The sequence below is a fragment of the Eretmochelys imbricata genome, chromosome 9 (assembly GCF_965152235.1).
Source record: "Eretmochelys imbricata isolate rEreImb1 chromosome 9, rEreImb1.hap1, whole genome shotgun sequence".
Lineage (NCBI taxonomy): Eukaryota > Metazoa > Chordata > Testudines > Cheloniidae > Eretmochelys > Eretmochelys imbricata.
In genome coordinates this window covers 101,029,768-101,055,671 of record NC_135580.1, presented here as the reverse complement: position 1 = coordinate 101,055,671, position 25,904 = coordinate 101,029,768, and the positions used below count along the sequence as shown (strand labels likewise).

The 25,904-nt window shown below is 39.2% G+C and overlaps 1 protein-coding gene across 1 annotated transcript in view; it reads right to left on the bottom strand.

The window, feature by feature from the left end:
• Window positions 1-25,904, bottom strand: part of LRCH2 (leucine rich repeats and calponin homology domain containing 2) — a 50,693-nt gene that overhangs the window by 11,377 nt on the left and 13,412 nt on the right. The window contains exons 6-15 of the mRNA XM_077825572.1: window positions 25,112-25,245; window positions 23,439-23,526; window positions 21,979-22,090; window positions 21,559-21,656; window positions 21,404-21,471; window positions 21,075-21,179; window positions 20,904-20,969; window positions 14,770-14,838; window positions 10,447-10,495; window positions 8,600-8,716 (exon numbers count right to left, since the gene is read on the bottom strand). Coding sequence (XP_077681698.1) covers window positions 8,600-8,716; window positions 10,447-10,495; window positions 14,770-14,838; window positions 20,904-20,969; window positions 21,075-21,179; window positions 21,404-21,471; window positions 21,559-21,656; window positions 21,979-22,090; window positions 23,439-23,526; window positions 25,112-25,245 — 906 coding nt within the window. The remainder of the gene's footprint in view (window positions 1-8,599; window positions 8,717-10,446; window positions 10,496-14,769; window positions 14,839-20,903; window positions 20,970-21,074; window positions 21,180-21,403; window positions 21,472-21,558; window positions 21,657-21,978; window positions 22,091-23,438; window positions 23,527-25,111; window positions 25,246-25,904) is intronic.

The following is a 25,904-nucleotide window of genomic DNA, read 5'->3' as shown; positions in this document are numbered from 1 at the left end:
AACAGTGGTTCTTTGAGAGGCATGTCCCTATGGGTGCTTCACATCAGGTGCACATGCACCTCTCCAGCCCTTGATCAGAGATTTTCCATTAGCAGTGTCCATTTGGCCCGCTCATGCCCTCTATACAACCTCGTGCCACACTCTGAGGGCATATAGGGCTATACAGGCAAACTGCCCTCAATTCTTCTGTATCTGAATGACTAACAAGAACAGTTTGAAGCAGAGCGGAAGGAAGGCAGTAGTGAAGCACCCATAGGGACACATATCTTGAAGAACTACAGTTACTGCATAATTACTTCTTTGAGTAGTGTCCTTATGGGTGCTCCACTTCAGGTGACACCCAAGCAGTATGCTTACTAGGAGGGAGCGAGCTTCGGAATCAAGTCCAAGACCGAAGACAGTACAGCAGAACCAAGTGCTGCATCAGATCTGATGGCGTGGACTAATGCATAGGGTTGACAAAGGTATGCACTGAAGCCCATGAAGCAGCTCTGCAGATCTCAGATGCTGGAATATTTTTGAGTAATGCTGTGGAAGTTGCTTGTGATCTTGTAGAGTTTGCTACAGTCCTTTGGGGAGGCAAAGCACCAGCTGCATCATACCAAGCACTAATACAGCCAGAAATCCATCTCAGTAGTCTCCATGAAGAGATCATGTACTTCTTTGACCTTTAAGCAATGGAGATAAAGAGTCTAGGTGATTTCCGAAATTGTTTAGTCTTATCCATATAAAAGGCCAACGTACATCAGACAAACAACATTTGAAGGGAAAGCTCCTGCTGAGATTTATGTGGTTTAGGAAAAAACACTGGTTAAGACGGAAATTCGACAGCATCTCAGGTAAGAACTTTGGGTGCAGTCACAGAGACCTTGTCCTTGAAAAATATTGTGTGGGGGTCTACCATCAAGACTCCAATTTCTCCAACCCTGAGGGCTGACGTGATATCTACTAGAAAGGCCATCTTCATAGATAAGTGAAGCAAGGAGCAGGTCGCCATAGATTAAAACGGAGGTCCCATAAGGTATCTAAGTACCCAGTTGAGATTTGAAGTCTGAGCAGGATCCTTAACCTGTGGGTAAAGATTACCCAGACCTTAATAAATCTCGATGACATTGGGTGCACAAAAACAGAAAATACCTCGAGAGGGGAATGAACAGCTGATACTGCAGTGAGATGAACTTTAATAGAGCTAAGTGATACGCCTGATTTGTTAAATCCAGCAGATAATTGAACATGGCTGATGGAGGAGAAGTTTCAGGCAGTGATGGTGACACCAACTGTTGAACCTCTTCCATTTCTGAAGGTAAATAATTAGCGTTAACTCCCTTTTACTGTTTAATAATATTTGTACTCCTGTCAAGAAGCTGGATTCTAATCCCATGAACCAACTAGGAGCCATGCCTGGAGATGGAGGACCTGTAGGTGGAGGTGAAGCATATGACCTGCATCCTGGGAGAGGAGTTGAGGGACCATTGGAAGCTTGAGCACCAGTTGGATACATAGGTGAAGCAGGTAAAGATACCAAACTTGTGTCGGTCAGGTCGGTACTACAAGGATAACCCTGGTCTTGTTTTGCCTGATCTTGTTCATCACTCTTAGCATTAGTAGTGTTGGAGTGAATGTGTAGAACAAGTCCTCTGTCCAAGGAAGCAGAAAGGTGTCTCCCAAAGAGAGGCGACTTAGGCCTCCTCTTCAGCAGAATAAGGGAAACTTCCTGTTGGTGGATGTGGTGAACAGATCCATCTGTGGAAGTTCCCATCTCTGAAATATTCCATGAAGGATTTGGAGAGTCCAACTCCCATTCGTAGTCCTGGGAGGAGTGCCTGCTGAGCAACAGGCTTTGACATTTTGGACTCCAGGAAAGCAGCTGATATCTGAATCCGATTGGCTATACAGCAGTTCCATAATTTTATAGCTTCGGGGTACTGGGAAGGGGATATTGCTCCTTTCTGTTTGCTGATATAGAACATGCAAGCGACATTATCTGTAAGTGATTCTGATTGATTTACCCTTGATAAGGCATCAGAACTCTAGAGGAATATCTTGGACTTCTTTACATTTAGCTGGAGACCCAATTCTGGAAGAGGGAGAGAGCTGTCTGGGTGGAAATTAGCACTGCTTTGTAAGACTGGATACAGGAAGACTAAAACTGCTTCTTACTGAAGATAAGCAGCCACCACCACTTGTAGTAGAAAGAAAGCCTGAGACAAGAGGCCTTGTATCAGAAGCCCAATACGAGGCCTAAGACTTCAACAAAAGTAGTGGTCAAGCCTTGCTAATATAAAGCAAAGTTAGCGGAAGTCAGGCTCTGCCTGTGTGCAGGCTCACAGAACCTGGCAAGAACAGGGCTGGTATTGCAGAAACATATACACTCCTAAGTGCTAAGCACAGGACACTCACGCAAGCACATCCCAGAAGGGTGGTACCAGAACACCCCTACACCATGTATGGTAGGAACACACTCCCCGAAGATGTTGCAAGGATACACTGACCTCCTCTTAGAGATAAGGTCAGGATGACAGTGCGATGAACAAAGATGTTTTGATCGAACCAACCTGTATAAGGTAATGGGTGGTAAACCACATCAGGGAGCAGTAACTAACGACGTCTGAGGGGCATCACACAACTTGTTTGTACTGGTGTATAAAGATTGATCTTTAGAGGGAGCATCTTTCTCTGGCTTAGGGGGCAGTGGAAAGTCCCACCACTGATGAGCTGGTCCATTGTCATGGGCATCCAGGTGCTAGTGTAACTGCAGACATTGATCCGGGGACCTAGGACCATGATTCGTTGGTAATAAACCTGGCCATGTGCCTTCGCTACTAAACCAAGTCTTGTGGTCTTATTGAGCAGTTCTATCTAGGTCTGCTGTGTCCACTATCTGCGCAGAGCTGGGACAGCACCCTGAAAGAACACACACATGCAGCCAAGATCTGACAATACCACTAAAAGCTTTAAGAACGCCTCTGGGGCTGAAGAGAGGTCAAAAGGAAGTACTCGATATTGAAAATGATCCTAGCCCATGACACCGGAGTGCAGGTATTTCCTGTGTATGGGATGTATCACTGTTTGAACCAGTGCTTGCCAATACTAACAATGTCTCCACAGGTGAACAGGAAGAAGGACTGAAGGGTAACTGTGAGGGAATTCCTGCTGCCCCTGTGGCGCATGATGAAGGATGCAAGTAGCGTGCCATGTGAAAGGGAGGATTAAATACTAATAGGGCCAGTCGACTAATCCTATATAGCTTAAAGGATCTGCCACACTCTGTATCCACCTCATTGGATATAACAAAATACCTGGGTTAAGAATTCATCAGCCTGTTAAGGGTACCAAAAATAAAGGAATTGAAGAAAAGTTGTTGGAGAGCAGGGCCAGCATTGGCCATTACCACATAGGGAACTGTAACCAATCTCCTAGATGGCCGGGTCCACCCAGCCCTTATGGAAGTCGTGGGACCCCATCTCCCCATTACTCCTTCATAAGGATGGGGAAACAAAGAATCAATGAGAGTCCAAAGACTGGCTTGGACAGGTCATAGCATAATGTTCAGTTTCCTAGTGCCTCTGGGAATCCCTCACTCACAATGAGCTAGAATAGTGACCTCCCTGCCAGTATGGAGGAGAGGTCATGTTACTAAAATAAAAGGCATTGCATATTCCGAGGTCGCTGGGAAAACGTTGTACACTAGTGAATGTTGCACCCACTCTAATAAGGAAAGTCTATGTATATGCTCTTATAATGTTCTGACAAATCTGTCTAGGTTCAAAGTGGCCGTCACAGAGAAACTAGGTATCCTGCAGGTCAAACGCCGAAAACCATTAAATTATTAAGGGCAGAATTCAATTGCCTTAATTATGAAACCATTCTTTCTGCAGTCTTCTGCCTCACTCACTACACACCTCTAAACTTCTGGAACAAATGAAGCCTGGGACTACAGACAATAGCTTCCTTTACTAGACAATCCTGGTTCATCCCCATGGGGACCATCCTATGCACTGAATGAGGAATGGGTCATATGAGGAAACAGAAGACTGCATCCCTGTTCTTAGCTCAGGCACTCAGACCTAGACCCAGCACAGTCTGCAGCAACCCATAATTGCAGTTGCAGGGAAACTCCTGCTCAGCCCTAGGCTGGAGCATGCCCAGTGCAGAGATCACCTTTGGAGCTTCTCGCTGCTAAAATTTAAGATGTCTCTACTGAGCATGTGTGAACTGCAATTTTTCAAAGGCTTATAATTTGGCCAAATTTGGGTAGATTTTCAAGGGGACAGCAAAAGGCACATCCTGGACACAAAGGCCACCATCCTGTCAAATGTCAAGTCCCTATTCCAGAGCAGGAGCACTAGAGATTTTTTAAAGAAAGGGTCACCAGAATTTTATAACATGGGCAAAGCAACGTTCTTTGAAATGATAAACATTTTAGTTACAATTAAAAAAAACAACCCCCCCCCCCCACACACACACACACACCAGTTTACGGAAGACACCCGGCATGGAAAATTACAGCCTGACCGTTAAAAATTTGGCCCAAGTTATAAGCTACTGAAAACAGGGTCTTATAATAGCAATGGTAGAGCAACCTTAATAACAGCATTTCCAGCCCCACCCAAGAGCTATATCAATTTGAGCTGAAGTTTTCCCATGTTAGGTGTCTACCTCAGTCTGATATATACTAATATTAATTTCAGCTATAAATGGTTCTAATTTGCAGAAGTGTTCAGCACACACAGCTGCAACTGAAGTCAACTGGAACTATACTTTGAACATATATAGTCCTATCGAAGTACAAAGTATGCTGAAAAATCAGAACCTCGGTGTTTTAAGTTGGGCATCCAAAATTAGAGGAGATGACAATTTTGGCTTTAATCTCTCTATGCTTAAATCCCCCAACTGTAAAATTAGAATAATAATACCACCTAACCTCTCAGGCATATTGTGAAGCTAAATTCAACCAAGTTTGAGAAACACTCAGATACTATGACGACAGAATCACAGGAAACACCCAACAGAAAATTAATTATTTTGTATTGGACCTGGGTTTGAATGGTGTATATTAAATGAGATCTGAGGCCACACTGAAAGCACAAAACAAAAAGAAATATTGACTAACTATTCACTGTATGTTTTATTCTATTAAAAATTTTTCTCAATATAATTTTTGCAATTTTGATGGTCATTTCAGCTAAGGGCCATACAAATGGTTAAACCTGCCAAAAAGCAAATGTGAATGGAAAGCAAAAAAAAGTACATGAAGAAATAATCCTACAATTGCAAAATACCAAACTAGGAAGTACTGTGTGCAACTAGTGCCTTGAAAAAGCCAGATTCCATTCACATAGGTAGCGGACCACACAGAAAGAAGATGAGTAAGATCAATGAGGTATCTCCACAACACCATCTTCTCAGAGAGATGGTGTTCAGTAGCCATATACTATTATAGTCATCATAGTTTTCACAGCCACAATCACTTTACAGATGACACCACAATGGCTGAGCAAATAAAAATCTTTTCTGAGGAGGCCACTGATTTAACCATGCAAAGAATTCTATCCAGAATGACAATGTGATGGTTAGTTACGAAATGCAGAAACGTATAGCCAGGATGTGTTGCAGTGAGAAAGAAAAGCCCTTTTCACTCTTGACAGTAATGCCAACATGAGATCTCATATGAGACATATGACGGAAAGCACATCCATATGTGCAGTGATGTAAACCAAAGCACTACGAGGCTCTACTCAGGTAACATATTGCACAGCAGCCCACCAGTACAAAACAGTTCAGAACGCTGAACTCCACAGTTCAATAAGTATCGACAAGCATATAGACATAGCTGTCACCTACCATACTCTCATTCTTTAGAGCACACACACACTGAAATAATGTAAAAAGACATCAGGAAATCAAGTATACAGAATGGAATCAACTACATGTGCACAGAAGAACAGGACAAAACGGGCACAGACCACTGTATGGAAGTATGCTGCTATATAAGTTAAGCACAAATTCAAAGGTGATACACACATACACGGCTGACCTAGCTTTCTCTGGTACAACGGGGTAAGAGAGGGTGGATTAACAGGCTACATATCACTGGAACTAGCGTAGACACCGTTATAGCATTAAAAAAGTGCTTTTGCTGGTATAGTTTGCTTTGTTCACCAAACTGATATAAGCCAGACTGGCAAAAGCCCTTTTTGGCCAGTATAACTGTGTCTGCACTGGGAAGGTTTTGCTGATATAGCTATATTGACAAGGCTTTTAGGTGTAGACAAGGCTTTAGTCTAAACACCACAAGGAGATGAGTTCTGATTCTCAGACAGATCCCTACCCTTATTGTTCTCAATGTATTATGTGAGGGTAATGTTGTGTGTGTATATATATACATATACACACATATATACACACACACACACACACACACACATATATATTATATATACTGCCCTTAGTTTGGGTACATTTTTCATACTCTGTGATGTGTCCTACTGCAAACTGATATGCCCTTCCAGCTTGACTGTGAATAACTAGTCTCTGGAAATGATTTTCCAACCAGTTATGAACCTTGTAATAGCTCCATTATCTTATAACCTTATAATAGCTCCATCAAGACTGTATTTCCCTAGTTTATGTATATTGTATTTTTTCTTTAATATTTCCCTAGTTTATGTGTATTTCCCTAGCATGGCTTCATTTACTGGGAGAGCAACCCAACCAGAGCCTGCCGACTGCGGGATACTCAGGAACGTATGCTGAAAATCCTGGACTTCTTCTAAGGAGATTTTGAGCTGTTCTACCTCTCTCCTTAACAGCTCCTGGAACAGTCTATGATTGTCCAGTGGAGAGGGAGAGGCTGGGGCATCCACCTCATCAAGAGCAAAGGACAATATCCCTGTCAGAACCAGTGGTACCAATGGATCCTGCTGATCTTCCCCTTCTTCCACGGACAGGGGTGGGGAGGGATCTCCCCTCCTAGAAGATCTAAGAGAGGATCTGCTTTTATGTTTGAGCGCACCCCTTACTCTCACCAGGGGGCCCAGCCAAAGAGTCCTTACCTGTCCCCCTCTCTGCTCCAGAGAGTCACATATAGTACTAGGGGACACACTCGTTGCCAATTCTGGATGATGTACCGGGAGGTCTCCCCAGCCTGGGCCTGACTGGAGCCTTGCTGTACTCCATAAGGTGCTTCCGAAGCCAAAGATATCGCAGAAAAGCACAGCAGATATTGCATTTAATGGAGATATGAGCTTCTCCGAGGCAGTAATGGTTATCGTTGCTGGCCAAAAAAGGAGCAAGGGGAGGAGACATGGTTTTTGAAACCTGGTATCCTAGGCATAATCTAAGTCCCATGCTGGGAGATTGGAAAGATTATAACGAAGTATCAGCTCTGGACATTGGAGGATTCTGCCTCAGGCCATGCGGTGCTAAGAAAGAGGCGGTCTGTCAGCCTCACCCCTTATATCCTCAGCGTGGAGCACAGGGGCACAGGTGTGGACTGACGGACACTATTTGCAATAATTCTCCGGTTTCAGGAGGATGGAGCACATATGTATTCACAGTTGAATATACAGAGGCACTGGCACTCAAAGAAGAAATGTGCTATTGGATTCAGTTTATTTAGACCTGCTGTCACACTGGTAAAGCGGTCACCCCTTTACAGCTAGTAGGGCTAATCTGAAACTTCTCAAAAAACACCACAACTATCTCCAGAAGTTGGGGGGAAAAACTGACGCCTGCTCTGTTGCCTGTGATCTTGTGCCTGTTTTGCATCATGCAGACACTGACATCTTGTGACCGTTCGTGCACATTGCAAACAAAGGGAAACAATTTCAGAGTATTTCCTCTCTCTCACCCTCACGTTAGAGCAGTAAGACAGTTACTAAATCAACCAGGTAAGGATGATATTAGCATACTGTACTAGGATATGGCAACTGATTTAAGATGTACTATACATCTTTCTCAGACTCTGCAAAAATACCAAATTGAGCATAAACATTTGTTTAAAATAGTTTTGAATATTTTTTTGTGGTTTTAAGCCTGAGGCGTGGGGAAGAGGAGAAGAAATGATGGATGTTTGGAAGGATTCTAGGTTAGGTTTTATTCTCTGCCTTCAGAACACAGATTTAAGTTTACATTTTCTGTTGAAGGTAAGAGGAATAATAAGCATTTCCTCACTCAGCCAAATGTTTCCAGTTTTCCTGCACTCTCAAATTGTCCTGGAAGCATATGTATTAATCTAACAGGATTGAACCAAACGGAGAATATAGCTCACATGCAAGTTAGAAGAGAAAGCCCCTTCATTTAGTTACCCAAGAAACCCACCTGTGTATCTTGCAAATGAGAAATAAAGCCCATAGTATTTTAATATTTCATGCTAAAACACAGTATTTCAAAATAGTGTTTGTTAATATGTATTTAATTAGATGATACACACACATTTACTTCTATAAATTGCAGCAGAGCATGAACCAGAAGATAAATTTATCAGTTTGCATCACACCAGTCTGGTGACAATTAAGCTAAATACATTGTCTTCCTAGAAACATCAGTTCTTCAAAGAGCAAAAAGAGCAGCAAATGAAAAAATAAGGATATAATACCTTGAAATATTCCTTTCTAACTTGTTTGCTCCTTCTCCTCTCTTCATTCTGCCAGATAACAGGCTGTGTTTCTGGCCAGTGCTGCTCATCTGTCAAATCCTTTTGATTTTCTAGTGGCTGCAAATTTCAACAATGGTTTTAGACAGCAAGGATTTAAACATTAAGCATTAGCATGGATTATGAGGACACAAATTATATTACAGAGGTAAATTTGAACAGAAAAGTTGGTTTAACTAAAAATACTATTTTTCTTGGGCCTTGTTTGCCTCTGTTACACTTCAATTTTGCAGCACTGTAATTTCACCAATCTCTGGTACAGGTCACTTCTACAAACAGCACTTCTTACATTTCAAGATTCTAAAATAAGTTATATATGGGAGAGGGTATAAGTTTAACGATGGCCTTAAATTGTTACTTAATCATTTTTTAAACCACAGCTTTCTTCATTATTCATGCTGGGCCTGATTTTCACAAATTAGACATGTGCTGAAATTGTATACACTTACCACTAATAGGCATGCAAATAGAAAGGTAGACTTGTGACCAGCTATTCATGTGTGATTACCGTATTTGAGCACGCAGCGAGTCACTGTGCACGCAAATGGAGGTGTGTGTAATTTTACACATCAGGTCAGTTATCCACTGATATTCTTTTTTTAAAAAGCATTTTCTTGGGATTTTGACCTACAGTGAAATTTATGCAATAGATGGCACTATACAAATATCCATCTTTACAACAAGTAAATTAATATAATAATTTGATGGAGACAATAAAAGGCTTATTCATAAAAGATCAGTGAATTTAAATAATTAAATGTTTTCATATCCACTAAATATAAAGGAAGATGATTCAAAAGGAAATATTTACCTACAAGGACAATGTATATAAATCAATCTACATTTCTAAAGCTGTTTTTGTATTACCACCTAAGGGCACCATAAAATGAACGTAAAACAAACACTGAATTAAAATCTACAACCAAACATTTTGAGTTTGATCACAAACATTTCACAGCACTTTGATGTGTTTCCTACTTAGGCATAAAAACAACAAGAGATCTATAACAGGGGTGGCCAACCTGAGCCTGAGAAGGAGCCAGAATTTACCAGGCTACGTTGCCAAAGAGCCACAGTAATATGTCAGCAGCCCCCCTCAGCCCGCCCCACCCCCCCAGCACCACCCACCCCCTAGCAGCCCTCCCCACACCTCCCAATCAGCTGTTTCATGGCATGCAGGAGGCTGGGCTTGGGGGAGGGAAGAGGAGAGAGGGGCAAGGGCATGGCAGGCTCAGGGAAGGGGTGGCGTGGGGGCAGGGTCTGTGGCAGAGCCAGGGATTGAGCAGTGAGCACCCCCCGGCACATTGGAAAGTTGGCGCCTATAGCTCCAGCCCCGGAGTCGGTGCCTAGACAAGGAGCCGCATCTTAACTTCTGAAGAGCCGCATGTGGCTCCGGAGCCCCAGGTTGCCCATCCCTGATCTGCAACGTAAGGACTATTTAAAAACTGAGAAAACAGAAAACCTGATACACACAACACAAAGAAATTATAGAAGAATAAAGTAGGGCAAAATTAAGACCCATAATGCCTTAGAAGCAGAACAAAGATCTTAAATTAATATAAGTGTTATTTGGAGAAAAAAAATGAAGCTTGCATTATTAAGAGGGACATTTTTAGATTACCTTTACATTTGCAACCACAATTATGTACATACATTTACTGGTATCTGCAAACAAATACATATTTGAACACAAACACTATGCAAGTTATGCTACACCACTAGTACATCCGTGGATAAAATGATTATCAAGGGCTAATAAGGGTTCTACAGTTTTACATGCACATATTTACCTGCCATCTGTAAGGAGACACTGGAGAATTTATTTCATCTGTTGAGACACTTAAAAAAACACCACTATTTGAATATGTATTTTCTTAGTTTTACTAACTATGTTACTACTTTTTACACATTAATAGCAAGACTTCCAAAATATTTTATACTAATATAGAAATTTGATATTTTAAGAGGATTTGTTGAGGTCAGAATAGAGTGTTAAAAATACACATTGTTATCAACACTGTTTTGATGTTTTGTGTGTTGCCTAACAATTTTATAACCAATATTGTCAAAAGTAATTCTATGAGCATTTGATTAAAATGTAATGAAATCTGAGATTTTTGCTTCCAGATCCATTTCAAGCTCCTTTATAGTTTTAGCATGCTATGCTTACCATTTTCAAAGTTTATTTCCAATACATACGATAACTGGATAACATTTATCTTTAAATTACTACTTGTGGAATGCCATTACTTCCTTTCTTCAAGAACCAGACACACACTTTATTGAAAATTAACAGTAAAAATAAAGTCTGTTCTAATGCCATTTTAAAAGGGCACTTTCAGTTTAAGCACACAAGTGTTTTTTGTTTGTTTTTTTACATTGAATATTAAGTACATCTAAGATCACTACAACTGAAAGTTCAGAGTAACAATTTCTCTATCGTTTCCAGAGTTTTTAATTTGTGACTGCACCAGCCCTGTATATAGCCAGTTTCACTGTTTGCCCTGTATGGTCAGTTTTCGTGTGTGTGTGTGTGTGTGGGTCTTTCACACAGCAACAGGGCAGAGAAACATTTTAGAAGAGAGGAAAATTAAATTGTAGAACCTCAAAAGTTCACAGGGGCACTAACGGGTGGATATAGTACTTGAAATTCCCAGGGGCTGTAGTGTGGCTCAGAAGTGGACAACTGGATTATGATGTTGTGTCATACAATACGACATCACTGAATACAACACAATAGAAAGTGAAGGATAAAAAAGCAGCAAATCATTTCTGATGACAAAGTGCTATTTCTGAAATAACTGCAGTAGCTACAAAGTTGCTATATGCTCTGCCAAGACTTTTAGCAGGTAGATTTAAAAATAGACATAAGATATATGATCTTTCTACAGTACTGTTCTGGGAAGCAAAACTATAAATGTCGCAGGCAAATGCAAGTTGCAGTTTGGGAAACAGGCTGCAAAATTTCTGCTGTGGGCCATTATAGGTTCAGTTAAAATCCTAATTTTTAGGATAATTGCATTAGAAAATCTAAGGAGTAAAAACAGTAATGCACATAAACAGTGAACCAGAAACAACCCTGTGATGGAGTGTTCACCCAATGAAAGGCCTGGGAGGGTTAAGATGGCTAAGTGAGCCAATTAAGTGCCCAGGCTGCACCTGGAGGAGACAGGGAGCTCAACTGGGCAGGAACAGGTGGGGCCTATATAATCCAGGAAGCTGGCAACAGAGGGGACTGCATGGAAGTAGTTTGTAGTGACTCCCTGCGTGAAGGGAGGTGTGGTTTGGACTATAGAGGATAGTCCAAAGTCACGCCCTGGGAAGAGGGAATTGGGAGGCTGACAAACCTGGTGGGGGGGGGGGGGGCTTGGAAGGTAGGACAAGGCTCAGGGGGAAAGCAGCAAGGTATGGGATAGGTCAAACCTTGGCTGCCGATGACAGGGCCCCTGAGCCAGGACCCGGAGTAAAGAGCACACCCAGGTCCCCCTACCAACCACTGATGAAGTGGCACCAGCAGGGCAGTGAGCAAGAAAACTGCCTGAACCCATTTGTCAAGAGGGACTTTGATAACCCAGAAGCGGGGGAAAACAAGTATGGTCAACTGGCTGGAGGGGCGAGTCATGAAGAGGAGGCTGCGGTTCCTGGAGTGAGAGGGGTCCACAGGGTGAGAGGACAAAGGAAGAGACACCACCAGGGGAGGGAACAAGGCCTGGCTGGACCTAATTCCCAGGATGGCAAGCAGGTGACTGAACCCTGTAAGAACTCATTTTTGGTTTATACATGGATAATGTACCTTTTTCAAAAGGTACAATATACGTTAAGATGCTTGGAACCAGTCCTGTGTGAGATATATCATACTTAATTTTTAAATCACTTAGATATGTATTTATCATTATAGACCTATTCACCAACGAAATCCAATCTGAACAGAAAGCACTGAAAAACAATTATATTTAGAGAAAATTTTACTGGTATAGCAATTTCGTTTCTGCCTTTCCATTTATTACTGCAAACATTTAATAGGAAACAAAGATCCTGTTTTTAAGTTCCATCTACTTGCATTGATTATTCCTTCCTTGAAGTAAACCCTGTTAGTTACAGACTAGGTTACTGAGGAGAGGGTTATGTTTTCACAGACTCTGGGGCTCCAATTTTCCTGTTAAAAATGGTTCCCTCTGACATTACAAGGGAAGTTTGTCTCTGACAAATTTGTTTGTTAGAAATAGAATATCTATTGGTCCTCTGCCTAGGACTGGTTCAAACACAGACAAAAAGATGCTAGTTAAAATCTACCTTATGAAGAGGGCCTTCCCCCCATGATTGCTCCTGAATATACCAAGTAATTGTGCTCTCCCCTGCCCAGTAACTGGGTTTAGGATTTGGCATTATTCACTGATATGATTTGCAGAGTAGCTTTTCCACTCCTGATGCTTCTGACTATTTACAGTTGGGAAATGTATATTAGCAGCTGCAAACAGCAAAAACCTCCATTAAAGAACACTACCAAACCAACAGTATCCCTAGAAAAAACAAACAAATTTAGGATTAAAAAAAGGCTTGCTTTCAGTTTACTGCTCAACATTAATTCCTAAATAACTTGGAAATGCACTGTTTACACCATCTAGAAATGTTTTTAACTTAAACTGTTAGTAATTTTAAACACCAAAACTAATTTTTCAAGTTCTACTTAAATGTTCAAAGTGAGAAATTCCACACCTACCCCCAAGTTATTCCCACTATAGATAAGAAACTAACCTGACTATATTTCAAAGAATAAAAATGGTAAATTAAACTCAATGGCTGCGAGAGCTTTCCATTAGGGACATGCCAAAATTAAACAAAACTGACATCCAAGGGACACAGTCAACTTGCATTCTTTTAAAATTGGCAAATTAAAATGAATTCTTTTGACAGGGCACCCTTTCAAAGAGAGCATTCTGAGTTTTTTCTTTAAAATGCCTTATAAAAATTTTACCTATTATCTGTTCCTCTCAACCCGAAAGAAACTGACAAACTGACTAAAAAGGGCAGTGAAACTGACTACACACACAGCCTGACAAATGTGCCAAGGAAACAAAGCGTTAAAGCTATTTTCACTGACTTCTGTCAGAATAATCTTGGATGTTACTACAAAATATAGGCGGCACATACCATTCACAGGAAGAAAAAGTGAAAGATAAATATGCAGTTCATTCCCCAGTATTTCAAACATGCATTATCTGACGAACTGGTGTAAGCTTTTAATTATATAGAACAAAATTCTTCAGTTTATAAGTGAACTTCAGCCACGGAATCTGAGGAACCCAAACCATATGAATGTTAGATATTCGGTAAGATACTAGAATTCATTTCAGCTCCAATGGTGCAGGGAAGTGCAAACCAAGGGACCAAGAGGAGAGAAAAATCAAGCCTGGGAAGAGCAGGCCTCTCTGCTAGCTGCTGAACCCCCAAGTTTTCCATTGGATCAGCTCCTCAACCAGACTCTCAGCTGTGAGAACCTTACTCTGCGCAATCCTTCACCCCCCTCGTATTGGTTTTCTGCTGCTGGAGACTGAGAGTCAGATGGTGGTATTAGCAGACACCAAGAAAATCTGGCCTTTGTTTCCTAAAAAAAACCCACACCCCTTTATCAACACTGGTATAAGTAAAGTTTGGGTCTCTCATCACAAAAGGCAGTTAAGGTCACCCAGTAGAGTAGTGATCCAGCAAAGGGCACACAGCCATCCAGAGTACTTATTTTATGAACTCATGGCTGAAAGAATAAGAACTTTCTGATAATCATATACAACAGTGTGAAAAAAACAGACCGACAGCAAAATACATTGCTGTAAAATGTCTTAATGATCATGTTATACCAGAATTAAACAAAACCCCAGCACACTTAAAAAGTGCTCTGGTATTATTCCAACAGTTTTCTTTCACATCCAAATTCTGTCACTGGAAGGAGTGTGAGGCTCCCACAAAAGTCAACAAGAGTTATTCACAAACATTCAAGGGCAGAATTCAGTCCTCATTGTTCACTGATCCTTCATCCCTACCCTGTATAAAATGACCACCACAAAAAAAATCTTATTTCAGTACTATCAAAGAAAGCAATAAAAATTTCTTAATACCTTTTTTCAGATTCCACGGTCTGCTTTGGCCTGTTTCTTGTGTTTACTGAGGTCGAATGATTAAGAAGCCTACAAAGAAAACACACACTTATCTGACAGCTCTCTTGTTAGCAACCTCTTTAAAGCATACAGCACCTTCTCCATTAAACGCTTCCCTACAAAATAAACACTCTGAATATTTAAGTGGCATATTTTACATAAAAACTGAATGTGCCTATATAAAGAAAACCCAGAGCCCAGTCATACTTCCACTGAAGTCAACAGCAGAGTTTCCAACTTCTATGCTCTCTCAAGTCTTGCAATAGTAGGTATTTCTTTAAAAAACAAAACCAAACCAAAACCCAACTCTTTACGATCTCAGAAAAAGCTAGGTCTCCTTCCTCATTTTTTACACAAGAGGCCACCACATCAACTGTTCTCATTGGGTTTAAAGCCAGCCAGCCAGCCTTCAGCTTCAAGGCCCAGTCACTATTCACCAAAGTGGCAAAGACAGGACACAGTGGGACATGGGAATGAAGAGTGGGAGCGGTCAGGAAGAACGTACAGATGGCTAGTGAGGCACAGCATAGAGAGCAGGGGAAATGTAAAAACAAACGGGAGACTGGCAGTGGGGTTTTGAGCAGGAGACTGTGGGAAAGGCTGAGAGAATTGGGGGGAGGGCAGGAGAGTCAGAACGATGATGGGGAGAATGGTGATGAATAAAATGGCGATAACCCTCCTCAATCCTGGAATGGACAACTGGAGTCACCCTCAAAACAGCTGGTGGTCTATGCCTAACATGTGCTTTAGGGGCAGATTATTACCCTGAAACAATCACACACAGGGTAGGAGGAGATGGGGCTGTCCCCCTTAAAGGATTAAAAAGACAGAAAGCAAACCAATAAACAGAGCAATTTTTTTAACTGAACGATTTTCAAGCAAGTCTCATGCTATTTTGGGGTTGGACTCGGGATTTTTGAATTCTTAGAACAGAAAATATTGCACTGTAATACTCCATCGATTTCATGGTGAGCAGGATTGAGAACAAAGCGTACTCTTAAATTACACAGAAACCTAGAACTCAGTCATAATGATGATTATGATAATAATGATAATAAAAACAACTATGTACGAGAAGGATAAACAGTAAAATTGGAAAAGTGAAACAGACACCTACATTTTAAGTCACAGATCAATCATTCTCTTACAACTGTCTTTAGTACCAGTGAATTAATTTTAACTGACTTGTATCACAGGCTTTCATTCACCCTCATCATAGGTGGCTCAGCTTAATGGTACTACAAATACTTTTCAATGACAGGGTAAGTGTTGTATTGTGTTGTGACTATGCAAATCTCATTTAACTCGATAAAGTCATGCAGACTGAATTCAAACTGGAAAATTTACTCCCTCCAGTCCACATTCCCGATATTCAATCTTTAAGGACTGAATATTTTGGGGTGTTTTGAGGTAGGAAAAAGAAATTCTAATTCTCCAGAACAAATACTTACATAAGGATGCAATGTTTGTGCTATATGATATAGTAAATACTGTAAAATAATGAAACCATTTTAGGATCATTAGTTTTCAGGAAATTATTCCACTGAAGTCAGTGGACAATTTAGAGTATACCGATGGCAAGATAAGACCCTTGGAATAAAATGAAAGATTAAAAAAATGCAATAATTTGAATCACTTAATAACTTTGATGCCACGACTGAAACTGTCACTGTAGATAAAATGATTTCAAGTAAGACACGCAGTTTTAGAAATAAGCCATTTGACATATTAAATACTAACGATGTGCGCATTTTTGCTGGTTGAAGCTATTTCCATTAATGATATAAGTCATCGATGCTTCCAATTATTAAAAACCAAGACATTTATATGGATGTTCAAATATATTTTGAATACTCTACTTCCTAAAAATAAATTCAGATCTCTTTTTCTAGTATTGAAAATAGTCTGGAACAGTATACTCAAAAATGAACTCTTAGAGTAAATGTACTGGTAAGTAATAGCAAGTTCAGTATCTCTCAGATTAGTGGTTAGATGTTTGACTAGTCAGGGCCTTTTGAATTTCCTGTGAGACTGAATGACAGAGCTAAATGGATTTTTGCAGGTTCACTGGGAAAATGTTGTCTACAGCCTGTTTATAAAATGCATGGAAGTTAATTAATCTATATTTACTAAGTTTCCAAACCCAACAGTTCAAGGTAAAATTCTCTGAACTGGAGAAAGTCATTCATTCATTCCAAACATTGCTGCCCTGCCCCCCCGAGATCATTATATTTTTCTCAAAAAACAAACCAGCCACCAGACATTAGAAAGCTTTGTAACTCCAAAACTAAGATTCCAGTTTATAAAAAAAAGCCAACAAACTGCAGGGCGTATGCAAAATGAATGCGTCAAGTCACCCACAAATTCTTAACTCATGTTATTCTCAGAATGATGCTACCAGGACAGATTCCACCATTTCCATCCACATCACATCTCTTCACACTCAACCCTCGCTCTTTATAATACATAACAATCAGTAGTTGAAGGGAATCTGGCCTTATTTATCACTAGAAGAGTACTTCAGTATTTCTTTGCAAGACATATAGCATGAGTACCATTGTTTTCTCCTGTTTAAAAAGATCTCATGTCCTGAGAATTACACAAATTTTGCTGTACACCGAATTAGTGTATACAATGTCCACCTGACCGACATCATGAAGTTTAGTTATTGCATGGTAAATGAAAATCACTCAGATTTTCAGTCTCCCATTGACAGACATTACAAGTACAGCATCTTCTCCAAACTTCAGATTAGAAGGGATGATGGGGGCCTGACGTTACCTGTGCTCACTTCCCAAAGTTTAATAGGTTTTGTTTTTAAATAACGTGGAATCTTCACTTGGCATTAGTAGGCTCTCTAATACACTACATTCTTAAGAGTTCTCAAGAGTTTTCCAAGTCAAATGAAACCTTAACTGGATGTTAAAAGATTACTGCCTGGAAGTCCCCTTAGATTAAAATACTCAAAAATTGCTCAGTGACAGGAGTCACTGCAGAATATGCCAGGTGTACAGGAACTTGGTGGGCCTTGCAAGTGGGGTAAGGAATTTAGATGGACTCAAAAATCAATAGGCAGAAGGACCCCATTCCTTTGAAGGCAGTATCTCATCTTTACATATGGCTCTTCCTTTCATATCCCAATATTGAAATTCTTGTACCCCATGTGGCTTTTACTGGTTGCCCACTCCCTCCATCTTGAACTTTGCAGAAAATTGTTATCTAGGGCAAGATATAATACTTGAAATTTCAGTTGGTTGCTTAGGTCTGGTGAAGTCAGTTGTGGTGACTGAAAAAAAAAAAAGTCAAACTTATAATTGGAAGTTACCTCTGCATAGCTAATGTTAAACTACCTAATGTTCTGAAACACAAACACACTTCCTCTTGAAGAAAGAAAAGGAGTACTTGTGGCACCTTAGAGACTAACAAATTTATTTGAGCATAAGCTTTTGTGAGCTACAGCTCACTTCATCGGATGCATTCCTCTTGGACAATACTGAATGTGTTCATAACAATTTAGTTTGTGATCAATTTTTTGGCCATTAAATATCCTATACTAATTCACTCAGTTACTTTGTTCTATTTTCTATAAGCCAAGCCTTGATAATGTTGCTCTTGTCTAAAATGTGATCTTCAGATTTTTAAGCTCCACAAACACTAGATACCTGGATGCACGTCCTGCAGCCCTTGTCCTCTGGAAGAGTTTTTCACTGAATGAAGTTCTATAGCTTAATGGTCTCCGTCTGTATTCACATTTCATGTACACCAAACCCAGAGATGGAAGAAGGAAACAGGAGAAGTTGATGGGAGAGGACAGGGAAGTCATTAGTATAGCAAGCAGAAAAGAAAAAAAGAGGATAGATTTCACAGGATTAAAAGAAAACATGCTAAATGATCAGAGTTAAGGTTAATAAGAAATTATTAGGATGCACAAATTTTAGAGGAGTCCTTGTGATCAGGTCAAAATTGCACAATGTAAACATTTACAAAGTTGTAGATTCAAAAGCAGAAATATTTCAACTGTTAATCTCTAATTCTAATTCTTATTCCTGTCACTACAAGGAATTATACATTCACAAAAAATTATGGGCCAAAATCAGGGCTGACTTACATCTTGCTATATTTTGCTGATAGCATATAGTTTAAATCAGTACTGAGTTTGTCTCCACATTTTAAAAAATTTACACAAATATTAAATACAAGTGCCACAGATATAGCAGTAAAGCTTAGCAAATCAGTAGGTTCATACAAGTATAAACATTGCACTGCCAACCAAAGCAGAATTTAGAGTTCTCAGCTAAATTACTAAATGCAACACAGTAATGGCTATGCTTAACAAAAGTAATTTAAAAGCAGCACTAGGTCAGAAGTCTGGTCTTCAGAGGAAACGTTTTGGTATAACAAAATGATGACATAAGAAGATTTACAACGTTTTTCCAATATAATTATCCCCATTAAAAACAAACAAACATGACAGTGTTTTTAAACCATTGTTTACTATAATTTTTAAATATTGTTTATATTTTATAGTACAGTAAAAATTCAAAATATTTTCTTATATTTTCTTATTATAGTTTTTGCCAGTTGCCAGCTAACCAGGACTAAACATTACTGTTTCCTACTTATCTCCCTTTCTTAATTGTATTTCCCTTCCCTATGGACACCACCTCATTCCTGAATACTTTAAATAGAATTACAAGTAATTAAAGCTATAGAAACATTCATTTTATCTGCTCACACTGTTAATATTAAACTCAGCTAACACCAATTCATTAGTTGCAATATAATAATTACACAAGGGGGATACACTCTGGCCAATTTCTAAAGCTTGACAATATGCAGCTGCAATATCAGGATATTTTAGGTTTTCATATCTTTCACAATGTTTTAAGAAAAACAGATGCGTAGCATCTCATTGCTAGGCTGAAATTTAAGACACTAATGAAAACTGTATTCATCTGATTATGGAATGTGTCATCTTGCTACATTGCTGCCACACTCTCTCTGCTTCCTTCAGTCTTGCTCCTGCACAGCTGATCACATTTTTGGGAAATCCTATGACCATGCAGACTCCCCTCCTACGAATACTCTTTAACCCCTCTTAATTCTGCCATGTTCCTTATAAAACACCACTTCTTCACCATCACTGAATGCCACATCCAGAAACCATCTGCCAATGTGCCATTGACTCTCCCAAGTAATGCTCTCAGAGCCCCCATTCAGGATTGCACTGATTCCATTCCATTCTCTCCAACATCAAATACAAGCTTCTGGTCCTTATCGTTAACTTAGCCTTCCCTACTTGCCCTCTCTTGTAACTTCTCATATTGCCTTCTTTCCCCTTCTCACTCCACAGCAGCCAGCCTCCATCACCTGTTTTTCCACTTCCACAAGCACCTTTTCATTTTTTCCTTGTCACGCCTATACGTAGAATACCCTGCCCAAATGAGTCCATAAAGCCACTCTCCTGTCTCACTCCAAATCCCTCCTCAAGAGCCCCCTTCTCTGCAATGCCCATTGGAAACTGCCAGCTGATAACTGCTAACTAGATGGCCAAGATGGACTACTGATATTCAACTTGTTTGTGTGTTTTATTGTTTGAAAGACGCATGCTTGAACAAGGGTCCACTCTCCTCATCCTTTAGCAAAATGTTACAACTTGGCAGTCTGAATGGAGGAGTTACCCTCTAAAATCTGGTAACCTACATTCACTGAAATCTTCATATTCTGTAAAAATAACCAGCCACACAGAAGCAGCACATGGTGCTGAATAGTCATTTATGATCTATGCTTAGAGCATTTTAGTGCATCAGCAATAATGCCCAGAATTTGCCATTACTAATTTCCATCATTTTTACATAGGAGTGTTTCACTTTGAAAAATGCCAGTGTTAAACACCTGATCAGATAATCAAGGACTAGCTTAACATTATGAAACATAAAATATTCACATAAAATGGATTTCCTGCTCTCCTGTCCACTGGATGAGCAATGACAAAAATAATCATTAATTGCTATCTATCACAATATACACGTTACATCTGGACATTGTTGCTTCTCTGTCTAGCAATTTTATGAAAACAGACATGAGACACACACCTAAAAAGTCTGTATGAATTTGTTTGACTGTTTAATGTCTTCAGTTGCACAAATCTATTCTCAAAGCTGTAAAATAGAAAAGAGTTTTAAGCAGACAACTTAAACGAGAAAACAAATTAGATTCGGCACACACCTTGCCTAACCTATTACTGAATTTGGATTTTGTATTACCGGTTTTTCTGCTCTTGTTGCAGTAGCTGAGCTGCTATTTTTCTCAAGTCAGTCACTTCTTTCAGCTCGTCATCTTCCTCTGCCAACAGCTGTTCTTTCTGAAGTCTGAAAGATTAACTTAGCTGAAAAGTTTGGTTTCCAGTAGGTTATGGAAAGGCATGCATGTTTGGGGGCTTGTTTTTTTAAGCAAATGATTGTGTTCCTTGAGAGCAACTGGAAAAAAAACCTTCCTAAAAGTTGATCTGCCCAGCCACAGGTGCTTGTACCCACTATCGCAGAACTATGCTCTGGAAATACTGATTTCCAAAGGGATGTTTATGAAGGCCTACCTTTTTTCATCTCCCCACTCATCATTCCCTTCTATTTTCTGCGATTTCTCAGGGTGTTTTCCTCGTTCCTTATACAGAAAGAAAAAAATTAAGAGTTTAGACATTAATGACCAAGATGTGTCATCTAATTTTTTCCGCTTATTAAGTTACCTTACCTTAACATAAGAGACAAATGGTCCCATTTGTACATCTCCTTGCTCAGGAATAGCTGCATCTTCTGTGTTAGGATCAATGTAATCATACACCTCCTGGTCTAGGGATGATTGATCAAGTTTGAAAAAAAGAAAATATTAAATAGTTCTCTCAACCTAACGTTATTCCTAAAAGGTACTTGTGACAGCCAAATATAACTAATACAGTGAGCTCTTGCTACATCTAGACAAGATTTTCATGAGACGGTTTTTTCATTATTGCATATTTGTTGATCTTGTATTTATAATTTTATTTCAATGTTGTCTGAAGTGTAAATGCACAGATCTAATACACCATCATATAATCTTGTGCGGTGCCTAACAGAAATTATCTGCACCTGAAACAATAGTGTGTTTCTGTGTACTAAAAAGTCTAGGCATTACCTTTATGTGAGTCAAATTTACTTCCTATTAAATGATTGTCATTCCTTAAAGTCTGTTCCCTCGTCGATTCTGATACCTGAGAGTGAAGGCTGATTGTGTCGTCATCAGATGGCTGCAAAGAATAATCAGAATTAAAACATGACTGGCATATTAATTATTCAGTTTACTGATAAGCCACAGTGTCATTAAAGAGACTACTATGAGGGAAGATTTAGGTGAAACACTTATATGAATGCAAAGTGTGGTCAAGACATGTTTTGTTTCATCTGAAAGACAGTACTTTTTATTTACAGTGCCATGCAGCAAAATTTTGGGGCCACTGGTCTCTTAACTGAGTAAAGTGTGCCACCTACAGAATCAACACTTTCTGAAGCACATAAATATTTCTCCACTCAACCAATTACCAAGCACAACCCCACTTAATTAAAGGAACTGTGATTCTGTCCATTAAGTTTGTGTGGCCACTTTACATCTGATCAGTCTGACCTTTGACATAATCCTGAAATACTCCTCCACTTTACGGTTTCTTATGAACAACCTTCAGATGAATTTGCAAGTACATTTTTTAGCCTAGACTTAAATCTTCCATTAGTCCCAGTTTTATAATTTTACCATATTCAGTTTTAGTACTACTGTTATTCAAACTGTAGTTGATTACACATAGATTCATACAACTACATAAGCAAGCTATTGGAAAAATAGGATAAATTCCCTTATAGTTTTTAAATGTTGCTGATAATACATCTAACATGTCAACCAATACTCCCCATTAATAAACAGCCAATGCAAAGAAAAATACATTACACCTCAGCTTATATTAATTAAAACAGAAATTATTAGAAAAACAAAAGCAACTCTCAAATTAATTGTTCCCTGTTGTAAAAAATGATCTTGTATTTTATATCTGAAAATGGCCAAACAAGCCACAACTGATTTGGTTCAGAGTTCAGTTTTTAAAAAGCTTGGAGTGGGGTGACAGAACACCATGCAACTAATTTGGGCTAAATATTCAGAGGGACGTATAAATAATTTAAATATTTAGTATCATCATTCTATGCTTTACAGCAAGTTTCACCAACAGAATTTGGTCCAATAAAAGATGACACCTCACCCACCTTGTGTCTCTAATATCCTGGGACCAACACAGCTACAACTACACTGTTTACAGTAAGTTTGTCACACATTTTACTGAGTTCATTTAACTGCAGTATGTATTACATTAAAGCTTTCCCTAGTTATATAAGGCATATCTATAAGTTATAAGTTTCCCTAGTTATATAAGGCATATCTATATATAAGGCATATCTGAATGACAAAGAAATAAGCAATTTAGTGCAGCAAAATTATGCACATGCTGAATGATAAACTGCTTCTGTAAATGAAGAAAAATACTGTCCTTTCAGCCCTCTTTTATCAACACAAAAATAAAAATATACAGTGAATAATAAAAACTCACTCACTTCAGTTGCAGACAGTCTTTTATCCCCATTATCACTGCCAATGCCAGAGTCAGGACCATGATTTTTATTGGGATAAAAGTCTTCCATACTATAACAAAGAGAAGGCATTGAACATAATATAAGACAAAATACCACTTTTCTAAATGGTAAGTGAAAGGAAGACACCATTTTCAAGATGTTTCCCACCTATCTCTCTATGGTTGCTGGGACAAAGGGTTTCTTTGTTTTGTTTTACACCCATCTGTGACACAAGACCCACTATAGAAATGTTTAGTGTGCTGAGAGGCTATTTTAAAGAAGGATATCAGATAGAAATTTTAAGACTGAAGATCAATTAGGTTATCTCGTCCAACTTCCCAAAAAATTCAGGAGTGTTTCCCTAAGTCCATTCAAGTGCTGTGTGAATTTCAAGTGCAATATTCTGCACTAACTCCCCTCCACGGACACTCATTCTACACTAAGAGTTCCTTCTCGCAGTTTGGCTTAATCCACTCTCAGTGCAGAATAAGAGTCCACATGGGAAGCTAGTTTAAAACAGGTTTCAGAGTAACAGCCGTGTTAGTCTGTATTCGCAAAAAGGAAAGGAGTACTTGTGGCACCTTAGAGACTAACCAATTTATTTGAGCATAAGCTTTCGTGAGCTACAGCTCACTTCATCGGATGAAGTTTCCACAGTATGCATCCGATGAACTGAGCTGTAGCTCACGAAAGCTTATGCTCAAATAAATTGGTTAGTCTCTAAGGTGCCACAAGTACTCCTTTTCTTTTTAGTTTAAAACAGCTATTCCAGGCTATTTCCCAGTGTAGACAAGCCCTTAGGTGTGGTATTCTGACTGGTATCCAGCCTACATTCACATTTGTACATTTTCATCCCATTACACTTAGTTAAGCCTCCCTGGATAACTAACTAGTTCTTCTCTTACAGAAGTTGTATGTTTCAAACAGCTCTTCTGTTTTATTCAGCACCAAAAGTCAACAAATACTGACACAGGTTGTGGATGAAATTTTAAGTATGTTGGCAAGGGTAAAATCTTGTTCTATAGGTAATACAGTTTTCTAAAACAAGACGGGTTAAAGACTGTTGATATCAGACAGTTCTGAAACAGTTAATAGAAGTATATTAATTGAGAAAGTCCAGCTGTATACATTGCACTGTTTAGTTCATTTGGACTTTTCAGTTTGATTTCTCTTGTTTTTCTGAGACTTTATAAGGTATTGCTCAATTTAGAATTCCTTATAAATGTATACAGCTGGATCAATATTGGAAGGCGGGCTTTCCATCTAGCAATACAGTTCTATTTTGAGCAAGCTCAGAGGAATATAACTTCAATGCTCTACTGTACTGTAGTAGTATGAAAAAGAAAAGCTGCTCATTTCAAAAAACAAATTCAAACCCATCTTTAGTCTAATTTCTGGTGTACCCTACTGCCGAAAATTTGAAAAAGCACAATTACTGTTTGCTTTGTAGCAAGAAATTAAAAGAATGAAGAGATATAATGTAATTGATATAATTCTTCTTTAAATCAGTTAATCAATTAACTTGTAATAATGATGCCTTAAAAGTAAATACAACTATTAACATTACATGACCTCACTGTGAGAGTAGTTCTCCATCATCCTAAACACTTATTTCATAGCAAACATTAAGTAGTTTTAAAGAAGAAAAGTAATACCTGTCTGTGAGTGGCTGGGATGGGATTCTTTTACACAGTGATGGAAGATCTAAGGAATCTGGTTTTTTATCTATTCGGAGGCATTCTTGAATACTGAGGAATTTAAATATGTGAACTTTACCCTTTAAACATATCTGTTAAACACATGAAAAAATTAATTTAGATGTATGGTATATTTATATCATACACTTTCTACATTTAAGAGTTATTTTTATTAACTTTCTACTATACAAGAATTTACTCTTCCCACTCTCAAATGAAAAAAAAATAGAGAGTTTTAGTAGTTTAGCAGTCAGGGCTGGAAAAAAAAATCAAATTGTCCAGAAGCCCAAGACAAGCAGACCTGCTCTTTAGGCACATAAAAGTGCAAGGTCTGCCTGCCTGCAGAGTAAGGACAGCAGAGAAGGCTGCCCACGGTCTGAATGACATCAGGCACAGAGACAAGGTGGGTGCCATGACGTGTCATATTGGACCAACTTCTCTTGGTGAGACACAAACTTTTGAGGTGTGTAAGCTCGAAAGCTTGTGTCTCTCACCAACAGAAGCTGGTCCAATAAGAGATATTACCTCAACCACTTTGTCACTCTAATATTCTGGGAGCAACATGGCTACAACAACACTGCATACATCAAACACAGAAGCATTTGGATACCAATCAGAGGGAAAGGTATCAGGGTGCCTGAAGCCGCAACAAAGGTAAATAAGACATCTCTTATTGTAATAAGAATGGAAAGAACTTGCAGCCAGAGGGAACAGGGGATAGACTGGAGAATAGCACAGTCACTAGGAAAAG